Source organism: Rhincodon typus, chromosome 6 (assembly GCF_021869965.1).
Source record: "Rhincodon typus isolate 14 chromosome 6, sRhiTyp1.1, whole genome shotgun sequence".
Lineage (NCBI taxonomy): Eukaryota > Metazoa > Chordata > Chondrichthyes > Orectolobiformes > Rhincodontidae > Rhincodon > Rhincodon typus.
The window spans coordinates 26,799,132-26,817,280 of NC_063337.1; the positions used below are offsets into that span (position 1 = coordinate 26,799,132).

Consider the following 18,149-nt stretch of genomic DNA (forward strand, 5'->3'; position numbering starts at 1 on the left):
AAAATTCCCTTTGCGTATTTTGTGAAAGTCCTTTTTAAATTCCTAAGCAATGAATGTAAAAATGTTTTCACAGCCTTTTATTTTTGCATTTTAGGGCTTTTGATGTGGAGCTCCTCTACATTGCCCAGTGTTTAAAGATTCCAATTGCAGAAGTTGCTGTGCAATGGACAGAAATAGAGGGTAAGTTATTTAAACTACCAGAAAAGCAGAGACTAATAGCAAGGAAGCAGGGTCACTTCTAGCAACTGGGTAATTAGTACTAAGATATATTATTTCCATTGCTTATGCCATGATTGCAGCTGTGGATTTTGCTTAAATGTGTAGCATTCATGCACTAATTTGGAAATTAGTTGTGTTTTTGCTCCTGTTATTAGCAGTTTTATCTGGGAATGGTGTCAAACAGGAAGTAAAATCTTAAGGATATTTGCTTATCTCTCCAAGCAATCAGCTTAGAATCTGCTTTGGAAGTGAGCAATACTTGTTTTTTTTTTCAGGTGGATCATACTGGGGGAGATGAATTACAACAGTATTAGGCAGAAACTGGAGAAACTAGATTGGGGTGGCTGTTTGAGGGTAAATCTACCTCTGATGTGTGGGAGTCTTTTAAGGACCAGAGTTCAGCTTAAGGATGAAAGATAAGGATGTCAAGATTCGGGAACCCTGGATGACGAGATATTGAAAGTTTAATCAAAAAGATAAAGAAGCATATGAAAGGTTTAGGAAATATAAAGGAAGCAATAAAGAACATAAACAAGTAATTAGGGCTAAAAAGGGGCATGAAATGTCCTTGGTAAGTCATATTAAGGAGACTCCCAAGGCACCTCTGTCTTAAATGAGCAACTCCTTACTCTGAGATAATCCCCTCTAGTCCTAGACTGTCCCACAGGAGAAACAACCTTCTGCGTCTACCTTTTCAAGTCCAAAAGAATTTTCTATGTTTCAATAAGGTCGCCTCTCATTCTTGTATATTTTACCAAGTACAGGCCCAATATACTCGATCTCTCCTCATTAAACAATCCCTCCATACCTGGTATCAGCCTTGTAAACCTTCTCTAGACTGCCTCCAATGCCAGTATATCTTTTTTGAGATGATCAAGTGTATGGCCCTCCAATGGAATGAATGCAGTCGCCTTTTAAATTTGTGAAATTGGTTCTACATTTTATTTGCTCTAGAAAATAATGATGCAATTGAAACCCACACCACCTACCCATTAATTGAAAAAAAAATCATATATTTATTATGTGCAAATGTTTTCAATGAGTTGCCTAGATAAATGATCAATGTAATTCTAAGCAGACTAATAACTTTGTTATTCTCAGATACTGACAAACGTGCCCTGATAGTTCCTGACCCTCACTTTTACATTAGTTTTAAAGTTCAGCTCAATCTGTTTGTTATTTTCCTCCATCAGAAGCATAACTTTTTCGTCTTAAATTTGGTATTTTTGAATGGGATAGACCATGCCACTGCTAGGTGGAGCACTGAGCATGTAAACTCAGAAATAGAGCAATGCAGTGCCATGTCGAGCGATCAAGCAGCAGCTAACTGTCCTAAAGGTGAGACCAGTCATCTGCTCATGGGGTGGAAACAAACTGTAGCATCACCACACTGTGCAGGCAGTCATTCAAGATGGCCAGCAAGAGTCATCGACAGTCCTATCAGTCTCCTGTGATAGGAATCTTGTGTGTGCCAGTATGCCTTTTGTGTGTGCATGAGTGATGTCATCACTGGCACACTGGCTTCCACTATGATAAAATGGCAGAATGAGAAGTGTTATTTGTACCATTTGTAAACAGTAAGACGTAAAATCTTCAATTCTAACTCAGTCTGTCAGAACATCCCTGTATTTCTAATAGGCTGCCAGAATTTGTGTCTGCCCTGTGAATATATGGGTGGTGCCATCTTTATATGGCTGCTCCATGGTCACTTAACAGTGACGTAGCACTGCAACAGTATATCTGTGCATTCCGCTGGTGTGCTCCATCTAGTGGAGACGTTGCTGATAAACTCATCCATTTCCATTACTGTACTTCACTTGTGCCCTGATGAAGATTGATATACGTTTAATTTCATTTTGAACCTTAAGGTTGAAATAGTATTTTCCCTTGCACATATCCACATATATTCAATCACACATAAGCCTTCAAAGTACACCTTTTCCCATTAACTTTGCTCCTTGTGGAAGATGGAGGCTGCTTATATAGCTGTGCCCAATTGGCTAAAATGGCTAATGACAGAAAATTGAAGATATTTATTTCAATGCGCTGTTGATGCTTCAGCACTTCTCCAAAGACAAAATTGCTTCAGGAGTGGAAAATCAAATTTCTGATCTTAATCTAATTGACCACAAGACAATATAATGTGAAAATCAGATGTTGTGCTGGCCCAATGGTAGTGCTTTTTGACAGTTGATTGTTTATCCTTCATCTGAAGCATTCCACACGTGGCCTACTAACGTTTGTGTTCAAACTGGGGGGAAATATAACTTTCCCGGTCCTGCAGTCATTGTCAGATGTTGGGCCATCTTGATCTGGAGCAAGGTTACATTTGAAAGAAAGAACAAAAAGTAATGTTTTTAAAATTCCAGAGCTGTGAATTTTAATTATAAAGATATAAAGTAGTGTAACTAAATTATTCTGTATATATATGTATGTACGTGTGTGTAACCTTTTGTGAACAAAATCACGGCTATATTCATAATAAGAACCTTTTAACGATTTTACAGTCTTGTGTTCTAAAATGACTGAGGACATTTTGTAAACCAGCAATATATTTTGCAGGCCAAATGCAGCATTAGTGTGATTTCCTTTCATTTTACATTGTTTGCCTTGTAGGATCAAAATTAATTCCATTCTGGAGTTGGTTACAGATGGGTAAAGATCTTCTCTTCATTCGTTTACGTTACTTCACGGGTGCCTGGAATCTGGAAATGCCCAAAAAAGTCATCTAAGTTATTGCGCAGTAACTGTTCATGAAGATGGAAGGACATATAACATTACTGAAATATAATCAAGGAACATGGTGACACAAGATATTTTATGGTGGATGGTAAAAACTGTTTTCTTTCTGCATTCATATTGCAGTATTTTCTTTGTTTTTTTGTAAATTGCATACCGGTGAATAAAGTGAAAACTTTCTATCTAGGTTGTACCTTTGGGTAAGTCAAAGATAAAATGTTGAGTGACCAGATTGAGACAGCAGAAGGATTACGTTTGAGTACTGGTCCTGTCTACATCAATATTACAAGGAGGTTTCTTGGTTTACTTCTGACCGTAAATTAAACTACATTAACAAAATGTGCATTAATGATGTGTATTTTAGGGATATCATAGAATCCCTTTAAGTGTGGAAACAGGCCATTTGGCCCAACATGTCCACATTGACTCTCTGAAAAGCATCCCATCCAGACTCATCCCCTTACCCTATCTCTGCATTTCCCATGGCTCATCCACCTAACCTACACATCCCTGGACACTATGGGGCAATTTAGCATGACCAATCCACCTAACCCACACATCTTTGGACTGTGGAAGGAAACTGGAGCACCTGAAGGAAACGTACGCAGACAAGCACTGTGAGGCAGCAGTGCTAACCACTGAGCCACCATGCTGCCCCTTAAAAATACTTTCTTTGGTGTTTTATGGTTGTCAAATGCCAGGAAATTGCCATACCACATTATGGATGAAGCATGGGGTAAATGATTAACTCATTATATGTTTGTTCTTATTCCTTTCAATTCTTTTGTATATGGATGCTTCAGTTTTACCATTAATTCTGGAGCAGTTTTGATTCCTAAGTGCAATTTTTAATGGCTGGAATTGAAAGCCAATGTAATGAGATTTATATTAATGGAGGGTTATTGCAATGGTTGATTCATAGTTAAAGCTTTTATTTGAAAAGCTGGAACTTGTCTGAAGTCCTTAAAACTTGAATTAATATTTTATTCACGTATTTTAATTAAAAGTAAAAGTTACATTTGTAAAACACCTCTCTCTGTATTTTCAACAAATGCATATAGATTTAAAGTTAGAAACTTTAATACTTACTAACACAAGAACCACAACACACCATAGATATAGGAGCAGAATGAGGCCATTTAAACATGGCTGATATATTTCTCAACCCCATGCTCCTGCCTTCTCTGCATAGCCCCTGATCCCCTTACCAATCAAGAACCTATCTATCTCTATTAAATACACTCAAATGACTTGGCCTCCAAGCTCTCTGCAACAATAATTTCCAGATTAACCTCAATCCAGCTAAAGAAATTCCCTCACGCTGAGGTTGTGTCCTTGGGTCCTAGTGTTTCCTACTAGTGAAAATATCTTCTCCACATCCACTCTATCCAGGCATCGTGGTATTCTGTAAGTTTCAATGAGAACCCCCTCCCCTCTCGTCCTTATAAACTCCATCAAGTACTGACCCAGAGTCCTCAACCGCTGCTCATATGGCAAATCCTTCATCCCCTGGATCGATCATGCAAATCACCTCTGGCCCCCTTCCAACGTCAGCACATCCTTCCAAGATATGAGGCCCAAAACTGTTCACAGTACTCCAGATACAGTCTGACCAGAGCCTTATATAGCCTTAACAGTCTATCTCTGCTCCTGTATTTTAGCCCTCTTGAAATGAATACCAGAACTGCATTTGCCTTCCTAACCACCAAGTGAATCTGCATAGTAACCTTATGAGAATCCTGACCTAGGGCACTTTGCGCTTCTGATTTCCAAAGCCTTTCCCCGTTTAGAAAAAGTCTATGCCTCCATTCTTCCTACCACTCACTTTCCCACATTGAATTACAATTGCGACTTCTTTACCCACCCTCCTAACCTGTCCAAGTCCTCTACCACCTCCCTGCTTCCTCCACGCTACCTGTCCCTTCACCCATCTTTGTCATCTGCAAACTTAGCACCAATGCCCTCAGTTCCTTCATCCAGATCATTAATGTATAATGTGAATAGTTCTGTGGTCCCAACACAGACCCCACCGGTTGCCATCCTGAAAAAGACCCCTTTATTCCCACTGTTTCCCTTTTGCCAGTTAGCCAATCCTCTATCTATGCCAGAACCTTGTGCCTTACACTATGGGTTCTTATTTAGCAGCCTCATGTCTACATAGTGTCAACACACCTACTGTTTTCAAAATGTACATGTGGGTTTACTGGCTGAAACTCTACTTCCAAAGTGTTTGTATTGTTCAGTATCTGATACAGTATCTAAATACTTCAAAGTAATATTGAGATTCAAAGCAAGGTACAAGAAACAGGCATATTTTAACGTGATGAAGTCCAGCCAATTTCCTATTTTCAATTTGAGCTTTAGTATGTCTTTATATAAACAATGTTTGAGGTTGTAAGAAATGTAAAAAATCAAAGCAAAAATTAGCAAGAGGTGCAATGTTGAAGGTGAACAATGATGATGTCATCAATATTGCCTTTACTCTTTTGATCCTAATCTCTTGATTTAATGTAGAATTCTAGTTTAACTTTGTAGCCATTATCTTTTATATACATCTACAAGATAGATAAACAGGCTATAAAACCCAAACTTATTCAGTTTTTAGTCATAACTCATATCTGGCATGACTGAAATAGCTTCTGCATACCCTGTCTTCTGCACTTCAGTGCTTGAATGGAAGACCCTTTTTAAAATGGACTGATTGCTGTACACTGATGTTAAGTTGTGGCCTTTGTGTGTCATCTGACCAATGATCTTAACTCAGCCAGTTGGGAAGTGCTATGGAAGACCTGGTCAAATGTCAGCGGCCCAAAGAAATTCTTCATTCTCTGTCTCTTTCACAAGATGTCGGCATCAGTCCTCAATGCTTATATAGCAGAATCCTTCAAGGTCAAGACAGGAGTCAAGCAGGAATGTGTCAGTGCCCCCACCCTTTCCTCCATCTTCATTGCCACAATGCTTCATCTTGTCAAGTACAAGTTTCCCAGGGTTGTTGACATTGTCTACAGGGTGGACATGGCTTATCAGCTACACAAGGACCCACAAAATCCCTGACCAGTGACACAGAATTACCTAAGTGGACAATTGTATCATTAGCGATTAATTGCCGATGACAGTATTGCCGTTTGATGAATAGCACGCAGTCAGGAAATTTATGTGAAATTTCAGATTTCACATAAATCAGATATCAACAAGGTTTATTCCAACTCTTACGAATTCCAGAATAAAACATTGCTGAGAAAATGTGCTATGGAATATTTACATATTTAGATCTACACCTTCACAGGTTCAACAGGTTCCAGAGCTCCAAAAATTCACAATGAATTGTTCATTATACATTAAAACTAACCTATCAAAATTCACTTTTGTAAGCACATCATTTGCAAACAATATGGGAATTTGAGCATGCTGAATAGCAACAATTACTTCATCCAGGCCAAGAAAATTTGATATCCAGTCTATGTCTTGTGCTTGATTGTTGGTCATTACAACTGAGATGAGGTAATGCTAAAGCTGATTTTTCTCCTTAGAGTCAAAGCAAGGACAAATCAAACTATCTTCACTTCTCATCACAATCCAGTAACACCTACTGAAAGATGTATATGTAAACTTCTGGCTTGACTGTGATTCTGTTAGTGCATAATAAAAACCTCAACATTGAGAATTAGCTACTTGGATGATACAGTGGAAGGCCAGTGATGGCTGTGTAGTTCATATCTACAAGCAATTAGTTTGATTAGGAATTATGCTGAAATTGGTCAGAAAAAGAAACTAGGGAGTGAGAAACTTAAAGCCATTTAAGTTAGCAGAAAAAGGGCACTGAACAAATTATTAGTCCTAAAATCTAACAAGTACCTGGCCCTGATGGACTTTATCTTAGGGTGTTTTTAAAAAATGGCTGTTGAGATATTAGATACATTGCTTTTAGTTTACCAAAATTCTCAAGATTCTGGAAAGGTTCCAACAGAATGGAAAGTAGTAATTGTGACTCCTGTGCTAAAAAGGGGGAGGGGGAGACAGAAATCTGAAACTATAGGTCGGTTAGACTAATATCTGTCATTGGGAAAACGTTGGCACCTTTTAAGATTATAGTAAATTACTTGGAAAAATCTTACTGCAGTCAAAGTTCACATGATTTTGTGAAAAAAAAGTTTAATTTTTTTAGAATTCTTCGAGGAAGTAAGCAAGACAGATGAAGGGGTACTGGTCAGTGTACTCTATTTAGATTTCTATAAGATACTAAGCAGTACCACAAAGGTCACTGCACAATAAAAGCTTATGATGTAAGAGGTAATGAATTAGTACGGATAGAGGACTAGTTAGCTTATAGGAAGCAAAGGATGGGCATAAATGGATCATTTGCAGACTGGCAGAACATGATGAATGGTGTGCCACAGGGATTGGTTTTTTAAGTTTCAGGGTCTCAATTATTTGAAATCTATATAAATGACTTGAATGAAAGAGGCAATATATGGTTGCTCAATTTACCTATATAAAGTTGGGTAAAAAAGTAAGTTGTGAGGAGAACTGAAGGAGTTTGCAAAGATATAAACATGGGTTTGCTGTATTCTGTTTTTTAAAAAAAGTACGTGGGAAATAAAGTGGGAAAATGTGAATTTGTCCATTTTGGCATGAAGAGTAAAAAAGCAACATTCTTTAAATAGACATTGCAGAAATTAATGAGATGACTTGATTGAAACAAGGCAATATGATTTAAACATTCAAGATCTTTAGGAGGGCTCTTGTGCTACAGCTGTGTTCCCCCTCCCTCTGGGCTCAAGCCCTACCTGCTCCAGTGATATGTTATAACATGCCTGAGCAGGTTGATTAAAACTATCTGTAAGATCCCAAGGGGCTTTGACTGTGTGCATGGAGAAAGGCTGCTTCATCTTGTGGGAAAATCTAGCAGTTATAGCAGGGGACTTAGAAAATCTCAGATTCTAGTCTTTTTTTCTAAAGTGAGTTACCTGTTTACGATGGAGATAAGTTTATATTAAAAAAATTCTCATGGAGAGTCATGGTTTCCTGCAGCACCATTGGCCCCCTTGCTCCTCCACCACCTCTGCCAAAAGTATAAAGACCACCATTATCCAACACCTTTCAGCTCTGAAGAGTCATGTTGGACTCCACATTAGCTTTGTTTCTCTTTCCACAGAAACCATCAGACTTCCTGAGTTTCCCCAGCATTTTCTGTATTAGGGACATTTTACTATGGTTGTATAGAGTGTTGATAAGGTGACATCAGAGTACAGTGTACAGTTTTGGTCTTATTTAAGAAATTATGGGTAAATGCATTTTAAAAGAAGTTCTGGGAAGGTTCACAACTGTTATCTGGGAATGGGAGATGTTGAAGATAAGTTAAACAGTCCATCCCTGTATTGATTGAAATTTTGATTAATGAGAAGATTTCATGGAAGCATAGAAGATCCTGAGGGGACTTGACAGGGTGTTTGCTATTAAGGAGGAAAAGATGTTTCCCTTTGTGGAAGGGATTAGGAGACATGATTTAAAAATAAGGGATCTCCAAGTTAAAACACATGAGCAGGTTTTCTTTTCTTTGTGCTTTGAGAGTCTTAGAAATCATCTTCCCAAGAGAGTGGGGCCATTGAATACTTTGAAGGCAGCAGTAGACATATTCTTGACTAGCAAAGGAGTCAAAGGTTATCGGAGATGGGCAGCAATATGGAGTTGAGGCCATTATCAGATCAGCTATGAGCTTGTTGAATGGTGGAGCTCGCAAGATGACAGTTTGGAATCCTCCTAATTTGTTTTTAAATGTATATATTTTACATGTTTTCAAAACTGACATTGTGGGGTTGAGATGATTGGCCTCAAATACCCAAAATCAACAATTTTGTGCTAGTTATGACTCCAAGCAGTTTTTATTCCTCCAGTTCTAATTAATTACAACTTTTCTAGACCTTTTTGATGTTTAAAAAAATGTTGATTTCAAAAGCAATCACCCTCATTTCTGAAATTCAGCTTTTTTTTCATGTTTGAACCAAGATGAATGGTGTTGGACAATTAAATAACTCGCTGGAAGAGAAAACTCCACAAATATCCCCATCTTTCCCAATGGACAAGACTGGCACATCAGTACAAAAGATAAGAGTGAAGTATTTGCCTCTAGCTTCAGCCCAAAATGCTATGTGGATGATTTAGCTGAGCCTCCTGCTGTGGTCCCCGTATCTCAGATGCTATTCACTTTTCATGAGAGAAAGAAATGGCTGGAGGCAAAGAAAACTGCCAAGTCAATGGGCCCTGACAACATTCGAGCAATAATACTCTATGTGCTGCAGAACTAGATGTGCCCCGAGCAAGGCTGTTACAGTTCTGCTACAAAAATGTTATGTACCTGACATAGAATAGTGTAGCAATAGGAACAGGCCCTTTAGCCTACCATGATGCCATTCTAAACTAATCCCATCTCCTTGCATATGATCTGTATCTCTCTAATCCCTACCTGTTCATGTGTCTGACTAAATGCCTCCTAAATGTTGCTACTATATCTGCTTCTACCACTTGCAGGCAGCAGATTCCAGGCATCTACCAACGTGTGCAAAAAAAAACACTTGCCTCACACATCTCCTTTATACTTTTCCCCCAGTATTGACATTTCCACCCTGAGCAAAATACTCTGACTATCCACCATATCCATGCCTCTCATAATTTTATACATGTCTCTCAGGTCATCAACCACCCCCTCTCCAAATGCCAAACCTCCAGCACTCTAGCGAAAACAGTCTAAGTTTGTCCAAACTCTCCTTACAGCTAATACACTCCAATCCAGGCAGCATCCTGGTAAACCTCCTTTGTACCCTCTCCAAAGCCTCCACAACCTTCCTATGGTGTGGCAATCAGAACTGCACATAATTCTCTGAATGTGGCTTACTTAAAGTTTTATGCAACTGCAACATGACTTGCCAACTTTTATTCCCTCACCAACAAAGGCAAGCATGCCAGATGCCTTATTTACCACCTTAGCCACTCATAACCACTTTCAGGGAGCTATGGACTTGGACCCCAAGATCCCTCTGTCTATCAATGCTTCCAAGGGTGCTGCCATTCACTGTATTCTTTCCTCTTGCATTTGACCTCCAAAATGCATCACTTCATACTTGTCTGGATTAAACTCATCTGTCATTTTCTCTGTCCAATTTTGTAACTGCTGTATCCTTTGACAACCTTCTTCATTATCCAAAACTCCAACAATTTTCTTGTCGACTGCAAACTTACAAATCAGACCATATACATTTTCATTAAAATCATTTTTATATAATACAAACAACAGAGGTCCCAGCATTGATCAATGCAGAACACCACTGGTCACAGAACTCCAGTCAGAAAAACACCCCTCCACAACTACCCTCTACCCATAACAAGATTAGAGTCAATGGGAATTAGGAGGAAATCTCCCTGCTGGTTGGAGTCGTACCTAGCACAAAGGAAATGCTTGTGCTTATTGGAAGTCAATCATGTTAGCACCAGAACATCACTTAAGAAGTTCCACAGTATAGTGTCCTAAGAGCAACCATCTTCAGCTGCTTCATTAAAGAACTTCCCTCCATCATGAGGGCACAGGTGGGAGCATTTGCTAATGATTGTACAAGATTCAGTACTATTTGTGTCACCTCAGATACTGAAAAAGTCCCTTCCAAAGCAAGACCAGGTCGATGTGGCAAGTGCCCTCTGTCTTCTAAGATCAAGCCAATTTTGTATCCAACTTATCAACTCCCTGTAGATATCATGTAACTTAATCTTCTGGACCATTCCATGAGGGATCTAGTCAAATTCTTTAATTAGGTCCATATAGATAACATCCACTGCCCTTTCCTCAATCATTTTTGTCACTTTCTCAAAAAACTCAATCAAATTTGAGACAGGATCTAACCTGCACAGAGCCAGGCTTACTATCCATTCTTTTCCAAATGCAAGTACATTTTGTCCCTAAGAATCTTCTCCAATAATTTCCCTACCACTGATGTAAGATTCACCATTCTGTAATTTCCTGGATTATCCCTGCTGCACTTCTTAAACAAAGGAACAACATTGGCCTTTTTTCTAGTTTACTGGGACTTCACCTGTGACTAAAGAGGATACAAAGATCTCCATCAAGGCCCATCTGTTAATGAGGAAAATTCTCCAGGTACATCCTATGCCAAAACAAAAAGGAGGACAAATCCAACCCAGGCAATACAGTCCTAATAACTACTCTGAATAATCAGCAAATTGATGGGAGGGTTTGGCAACAGTGCTATCAAGCAGCATTTGCAAAGGCAACATTTTTTCACTGACGCTCAGTTTGAGTTCTGCCAGTTCCAAGTGGATCTTGACCTCATTATAGCCTCCTAATTATGGACAAAACAACTGAAATCTGAATGTGAGGCTAGAATAATTACCTTGAAATCAAGGCTACATTTGACTGAGTATGGCATCAAATAGCCATAACAAGTTCAATGTTAACCATAATGAGGCAATGGAATCTGGAGGAAACCTCTCTGCTGGTTGGTGTCATACCTAGCACAAAGGAAAAGGTTGTGGTTGTTGGAACTCAATCATGTCAGCCACAGAACATCACTTTAGAAATTCCACAATATAGTGTTCTAAGACCAACCATCTTCAGCTGCTTCATCAAAAACCTTTCCTCCATCATGAAGACAGAAGTGGGAACATTTGCCAGTGATTGTACAAGATTCAGCACCATTTGTGTCACCTCAGGTACTGAAGCAGTCCCTGTCCAAAGCAAGACCCGGTTGATACCCAGGTTTGATAAGTGGCAAGTGCCATTCTCACCACACAAGTGGCAGACAGTACCGTCACCAAGAAGAGAGAATCTAACCATTGCCCCTTGATGTTCAAGGACATCACGATCATGGAATCAGCATTATTAACAACCTGCTTTCCATGACCAGAAACTGAACTGGACCAGATATTTAAATACTTTGGCTGCAAGAGCAGGTCAGAAGCCAAGAAATCTCAAGTCAGTAACTTGCTTCTGTCTCACCAGTGCTTCTCCACCATGTACAAGGCATACACCCACTTGTGTAGTTGAATGCAGTTCTAACAACACTATCAAAGCTTTGTACCATCCAGGACAGAATAACCCACTTGATTGACGTTCATCCATTCCTTCAACATTCAATCCCTTATCTGCAGCCACAAAGTGACTGCAGTGTTTACTGCAATAACTCCCTTTCGACATCACCTTCTAAACTGCAATTTCTACTTTATGGGAGAAAAGAAACAAATGCATGTGTACCCACATCCCCCCCACCCCCACCCACCATCGACCCCCTGCCCCGACTCCCCCCACCCACCAAATCACTCATCATCATGAATTGGAGATTTATCACCATTCTTTCAATGTCACTGGGCCAAAATCCTTGAACTTCCTAGAAGCGTTGTGGGTTTCCCTACTGCCTAAGGATTGTAGTGGTTCAAGAAGGTAGCTTGCCACCCACCATCTTCACCAGAGCAATCAGGAATCGGCAATAAATGCTGCCCTGGTTAGTGACATTCGCATCCCATGATAAAATTTAAAAAAAAACTTGCTGTACTTGCTTCTTGCTTCTAAGTTTTTTTTTGTGGATCATGTACAAAGACTTCCTGATCCCTGTGTACTATGGCATTCTGCAGTCTCTCTCTACTTAAAATAATATTACTGTTCTATTCTAAATGTCAAAATGGACAACATCACATTTTTCCATAGTATGCCCCATCTACCAAGTTCTTGCCAATTCACTTAAACTATCTATATTTCTATGAAGACAGAAAGACCAGCTATAGCTTTAGATCACCTCAGCATAGGAACAAAACTATCAGATTCAGTATGGATCAACAGAGACGCCAAGTACAATATGTAAACTATAATACTTACGGACTATACTTTGGTCACATCTATCCTCTGATCCTGTAACTTCAAGTGTATGTGTGTGTGCATGTAAGTCAGATTGTACTTTTATTATTTTACACAGGATATGTTGTGGTCAAACGGAGATGGAGTTTAATCTAGATAACTGTGAGATGTTACATTTTGGTAGGACAAATCAGGGCTGCTTCATCAAAAACCTTTCCTCCATCATGACAGGAAATTTGGGTGTGAATTTAGATGTACGTAAATCATCCAAGTGTGTGGAACTTTCCAATTATTCCTGCAATTATTCTCACCTAATTTTCTTTACCGTTGTCTGAAGACACAATCATTGTCATGTCAAAGCAAAATGTAATTATTGCTATGACCTTGTATTTCATTTCTTCAATAATTCTCCTATTGACTGTCAAACAACTCTACAGTTTTAGACCTGTAGTAAAACACGAAAGGATGGAAATTCCTGTTAGATATGCCATTGCATGTTGTTGTCCAGGAATACTTGCCCCACACAAGTACCAGGCAATAACCATCTGGAACAAAAAGAATCTAACCATCAATACAATGGCATCACCATCTCTGAATCCCAAATTCCTGGGGGATTACCATTGATCACTAACTGAACTGCACTAGTTACATATAAATACTGCAGCTACAAGAGCAGGTTCCTGCAGAAACTAGGAATCACACAGTAAATGGCACACCTCCTGACTCCCCAAAGCCTGTCCAATATCTACAAGCACAAATCAGGAGTATGATGGAATACTCACACTTCCCTGGATGGCTGTATCTCCAACAATACTAAAGAAGCTTGATGTAATCTAGAACAAACCAGCCCAGGTTGGCAACACATCCACAGACATTCACCTCTCAACCACCAATGAAGAGCAGAGGCAATGTGTACCATCTATAGACAGCACCTTCCAAACTCATGGCCACTACCATCTAGAAGGAGAAGGGCAGAAAATATGTAGGAACACCATCACCTGTAAGTTCCCAACCAAGCCACTTGCCATCCTGTCTTGGAAAATACATCACCATTTGTTCACTATCGCTTGGTCAAAATCTTGGAACTCTCTAAGAGCATTGTGGGCCTACTGACACCAAATGGTCCACAGCAGTTCAAGAAGCTTATGACCAACTCCTCAAGGGTAATTAGGGTTGGGGAATAAATATTGGCCCATCCAACAAAACCCAAATCCTCTGAATTAATGAAAAAAATTCATGTGTTCTATGAAATCTTTTCTGTTTATTTTAATCAATCATCATGACCATTAAAACAATGGAGAGGAAATTAATATGGGCGTAGTATAGCAGCTAACCAGACATCTAGCCATTGTCATGAAGCAAGGATTATCCCAATCCTAACTCTCACATAAGTATTACTGTTACTGATTGTTGAATATCTCTGACAGCTCACTTTGGCACATCACTTTCTGTTCCTTGTCTTCCATGCGACTGCAAACTACCTCTTTTTCTTTATGACAGGATGAAATACTTCAGACATTTAAATTATTGGCTGTAGATTTATCATGTTATAAACCTCCAGTGTAACCTCACCCTTTCTAAATCACTTTGTGTCTAATGTAATCGTCAAAGTCCTGACTCGGAGACTTTTTGTCTCCATTTAACTAATCAACTGATGTCACTCAGTTGTTACTTTGCCACCCATTTTGGATTCTGCTCACATTGTCCAACTCTCTCTGCAAATTAAAACCCACCAAAAGATTGCAGATGCAGAAGAATAAATATTTCAGTGGTTTCCCATAGAGTCTTTAATGTCACTTTCCTAATGCAGTTCTAATTTTTTTTCCGTAGTCTAATTTGTTTCTTTTCTATAGTGATGATATCCATAATTAATGTATAAATGGCATAGCGTAGAACTTTTTACTCAAAACCTTTTAGACAAAGTAGAGGCTAACATTTTATTTTATCAGGAAACAGATTGAGAGGACTGGGCGAGGTGAGGGTCCCATTGCAGGCAGTCAGAGCTAGAATTTGTACAGAGCTGGATTCATTGGAAATGAGTGCTCTACAAAGAATAAACCTAGTTATTTGGTGAGTCTGTGGTAAGTGATTAGGGTCTTTTCTGTTCTTAAATTTTAAACATAGTATGCAAATTGGCATTCAAGTTAATAACAAATAAAAGGAGGTCAATATTATAATTAAATAATTAAACCTCATTATGGATAGCAGTTCAGATGACCTGTCAAGGATGCAGCATATGGGAACTCCTGCATACCATTGTGTTCCATGGCAAACACATCTGCAATATTATCAGACACATGGCTTCAGAATGGCAAGGATTATGTCCTGAATATTGAGGAATTTATGACAATCAAGAAAAATAAAAAAGCTGGGTAAAGTTAGTCAATCAAGTTTGGCATTTGTTCAATAGTTCGAGATGACCTTGATTTCAACAAGACCAGGAGGTGGAATCAGTTTGGTGCAATTGAGGAGCAGTAGGGTAAAGAAGACACTAATAGCAGTGGTCTACAGGTCACCTAACGATAACCACAACACGGGACAAAATACACAAGAATAAATATTGGGTGCTTGTAATAAAGAGACAGCACTAATCATGGGTGACTTTAATCTAAATTGAAACTCGAAAAATCAGATTTGCAACAGTAGCCTCAATGAGGGGTTCATAGAAGTCTTAGAAGATAATTTCTTATAGCAGCACATTTTGGAATTGACTATAAGACATATAATCAATACAATGAGATCATGACTGATCTGATAATCCTCAACTCCATTTTCCTGCCTTTTCCCTGCAACCCTTGATTCCTTTACAGATTGAAATCCTGTCAATCGCAGCCTTGAACATAATTAACGAATCAGCCTGGACAGCCTTCTGTAGTATAAGACTCCATAGATTCACATCCGACAGAAGAAACCGCTTCCTCATCTCTGTCTTAAATGTCCAACCTGTTATTTTCCCACAAGGGGATACAATCTTTCCACAGCTAGCCTGTCAAGTCTCATATGTTTCAATAATGTCACCTTTTGTTCTTCTAAATTCCAATGAGTACAAGCCCAACCTACTCAATCTCTCATAAGACAATCCCTCCATACCTTGTATCAGCCTAGTGAATGTTCTCAAGACTGCTCCAATCCCAAAATGCTCCAATCCCATCTCTGGCAATCACCTGGAAACCGATATCCATTTCAAGCTTACTGACTCCCACAGCTACCTAGAATACACCTCCTCTCACCCACCTTCCTGCAAAAATGCCATCCCCTATTCCCAATTCCTTCGCCTCTGCCGCATCTGCTCGCAGGATGAGGCATTCCACTCCCGGACATCCCAGATATCCTCATTTTGCAAGGACCGCAATTTCCCCTCCACAGTGATCGAAAACGCCCTCAACCGTGTCTCTCACATTTCCCGCAACTCATCCCTCACACCCCCTCCCCGCAATAACAACCAAAACAGAATCCCCCTCGTCCTCATGTACCACCCCACCAACCTCCGGATCCAACCATCGTCCTCCGACACTTCCGCCATCTGCAATCCGACCCCACCACCAAAGACATTTTTCCCTCCCCACCCTTATCTGCTTTCCGGAGGGACCACTATCTCCATGACTTCCTTGTCTGCTCCACACTCCCCTCCAGCCCCACCACACTCGGCACTTTTCCCTGCAACCGCAGCAAGTGCTACACCTGCCCCTACACCTCCCCCCTCACCCCCATCCCAGGCCCCAAGAAGACCTTCCACATCAAACAGATGTTCACCTGCACATCTGCTAATGTGGTATGCTGTATCCACTGTTCCCGATGTGTCCTCCTCTACATCGGGGAAACCAAGCGGAGGCTTGGGGACCGCTTTGTGGAACACCTACGCTCGGTTCGCACTAAACAACTGCACCTCCCAGTCGCAAACCATTTCAACTCCCCCTCCCACTCCTTGGATGACATGTCCATTCTGGGCCTCCTCCAGTGCCACAATGATGCCACCCGAAGGTTGCAGGAACAGCACCTCATATTTCACTTGGGAACCCTGCAGCCCAATGGTATCAATGTGGACGTCACAAGCTTCAAAATCTCCCCTCCCCCTACCGCATCCCAAAACCAGCCCAGCTCGTCCCCGCCTCCCTAACCTGTCCTTCCTTCCACCTATCCACTCCTCCCACCTCAAGCCCCACCCCCATCTCCTACCTACCAGCCTTATTCTGCCTCCTTGACCTGTCCATCCTCCCTGGACTGACCTATCTCCTCCCTAACTCCCCAGCTATACCCACCTTTACTGGCTCCATCCCTGCCTCTTTGACCTGTCTGTCTCCTCTCCACCTATCTTCTCCTTTATCCATCTTCTATCTTCCTCCCCCCTCTCTCCCTATTTATTTCAGAATCCCCTTTCCCTCCCCCATTTCTGAAGAAGGGTCTAGACCCGAAACGTCAGCCTTCCTGCTCCTCTGATGCTGCTTGGCCTGCTGTGTTCATCCAGCTCTACACCTTGTTATCTCCAATCCCAAAATTTCTTCAATAAGGGGCACAAAACTACACCATATTCCAGCTGTGATCTGACTAGTGCCTTGTAGTGGATTCAGAATCTTTAAATAATTTTAAAATGGGGTAGATAGATTATTGATTTCCAAGGGGATGAAAGATCACTGGAGGTATGCAGGAATATAGTGATGAGCTTAAATTCAGATCAGTCATGATTTTGTTGAATGATGGAGAAGGCTAAAGGACTGAGTGGCCTACTCTTGTTCCTTGTTCATAAACTTGCATGTTGTATAGTTTTAGAAAAATCTTCCGACTTTCATATGTTATTCACCTTGAAAATAAGGAGCAGGTAATATTAGACTGAGTATCATAGAACATAGACAGTACAATGCAGAAACAGTCCATCATATCTGTGCTGACCATAATTCCATTATAAACTAATCCCATCTGCCTACACATGGTCAATATCCCTCTATTCCCTGCTTGTTCATGATTCTGTCTAAATGCCTCAGAAATATTGGTAATGTAACTGCTTCCACTATCTCCCCTGGCAGAACATTCCAGGCACCTAACACCTTTTTTCCAAGTGTAAAAAACTTGCCTCATACATCTCCTTTATCCCCTCTCACCTTAAACCTATGCCGCATGATATCTAACATTTCCACCTTGGGAAAAAGATTCCAACTATCCAGTCTATCCACGCATCTCATAATTTTATTTACTTCTATCAGGTCGCCTCCAAGTTTGTTCAACCTCTCCTTGTAGCTGATACACTACAATCCAGGTAACATCTTGATAAAGAGATAACAAGGTGTAGAGCTGGATGAACACAGCAGGCCAAGCAGCATCAGAGGAGCAGGAAAGCTGA

General features: G+C 40.2%; 2 protein-coding genes across 4 annotated transcripts in view; one reads left to right on the top strand and one right to left on the bottom strand.

Annotated features, from left to right (window-relative positions):
* Nucleotides 1–3,297, top strand: part of alg5 (ALG5 dolichyl-phosphate beta-glucosyltransferase) — a 31,993-nt gene extending 28,696 nt beyond the window's left edge. For 2 of the 3 annotated variants that reach the window (XM_020523718.2, XM_048598247.1), the window contains exons 9-10: nt 95–180; nt 2,836–3,297. In XM_020523718.2, coding sequence (XP_020379307.1) covers nt 95–180; nt 2,836–2,951 — 202 coding nt within the window. In that variant the 3' untranslated portion in view covers nt 2,952–3,297. Of the gene's footprint in view, nt 1–94; nt 181–2,835 lie in introns of those variants that run through there. The other variant, XM_020523737.2, reaches the window with a different exon arrangement.
* Nucleotides 2,439–18,149, bottom strand: part of LOC109923703 (regulatory factor X-associated protein) — a 92,988-nt gene continuing 77,277 nt past the window's right edge. The window contains exon 5 of the transcript XR_007262303.1: nt 2,439–2,924. The gene's annotated coding sequence lies outside the window, so the exon portion shown is untranslated. The remainder of the gene's footprint in view (nt 2,925–18,149) is intronic.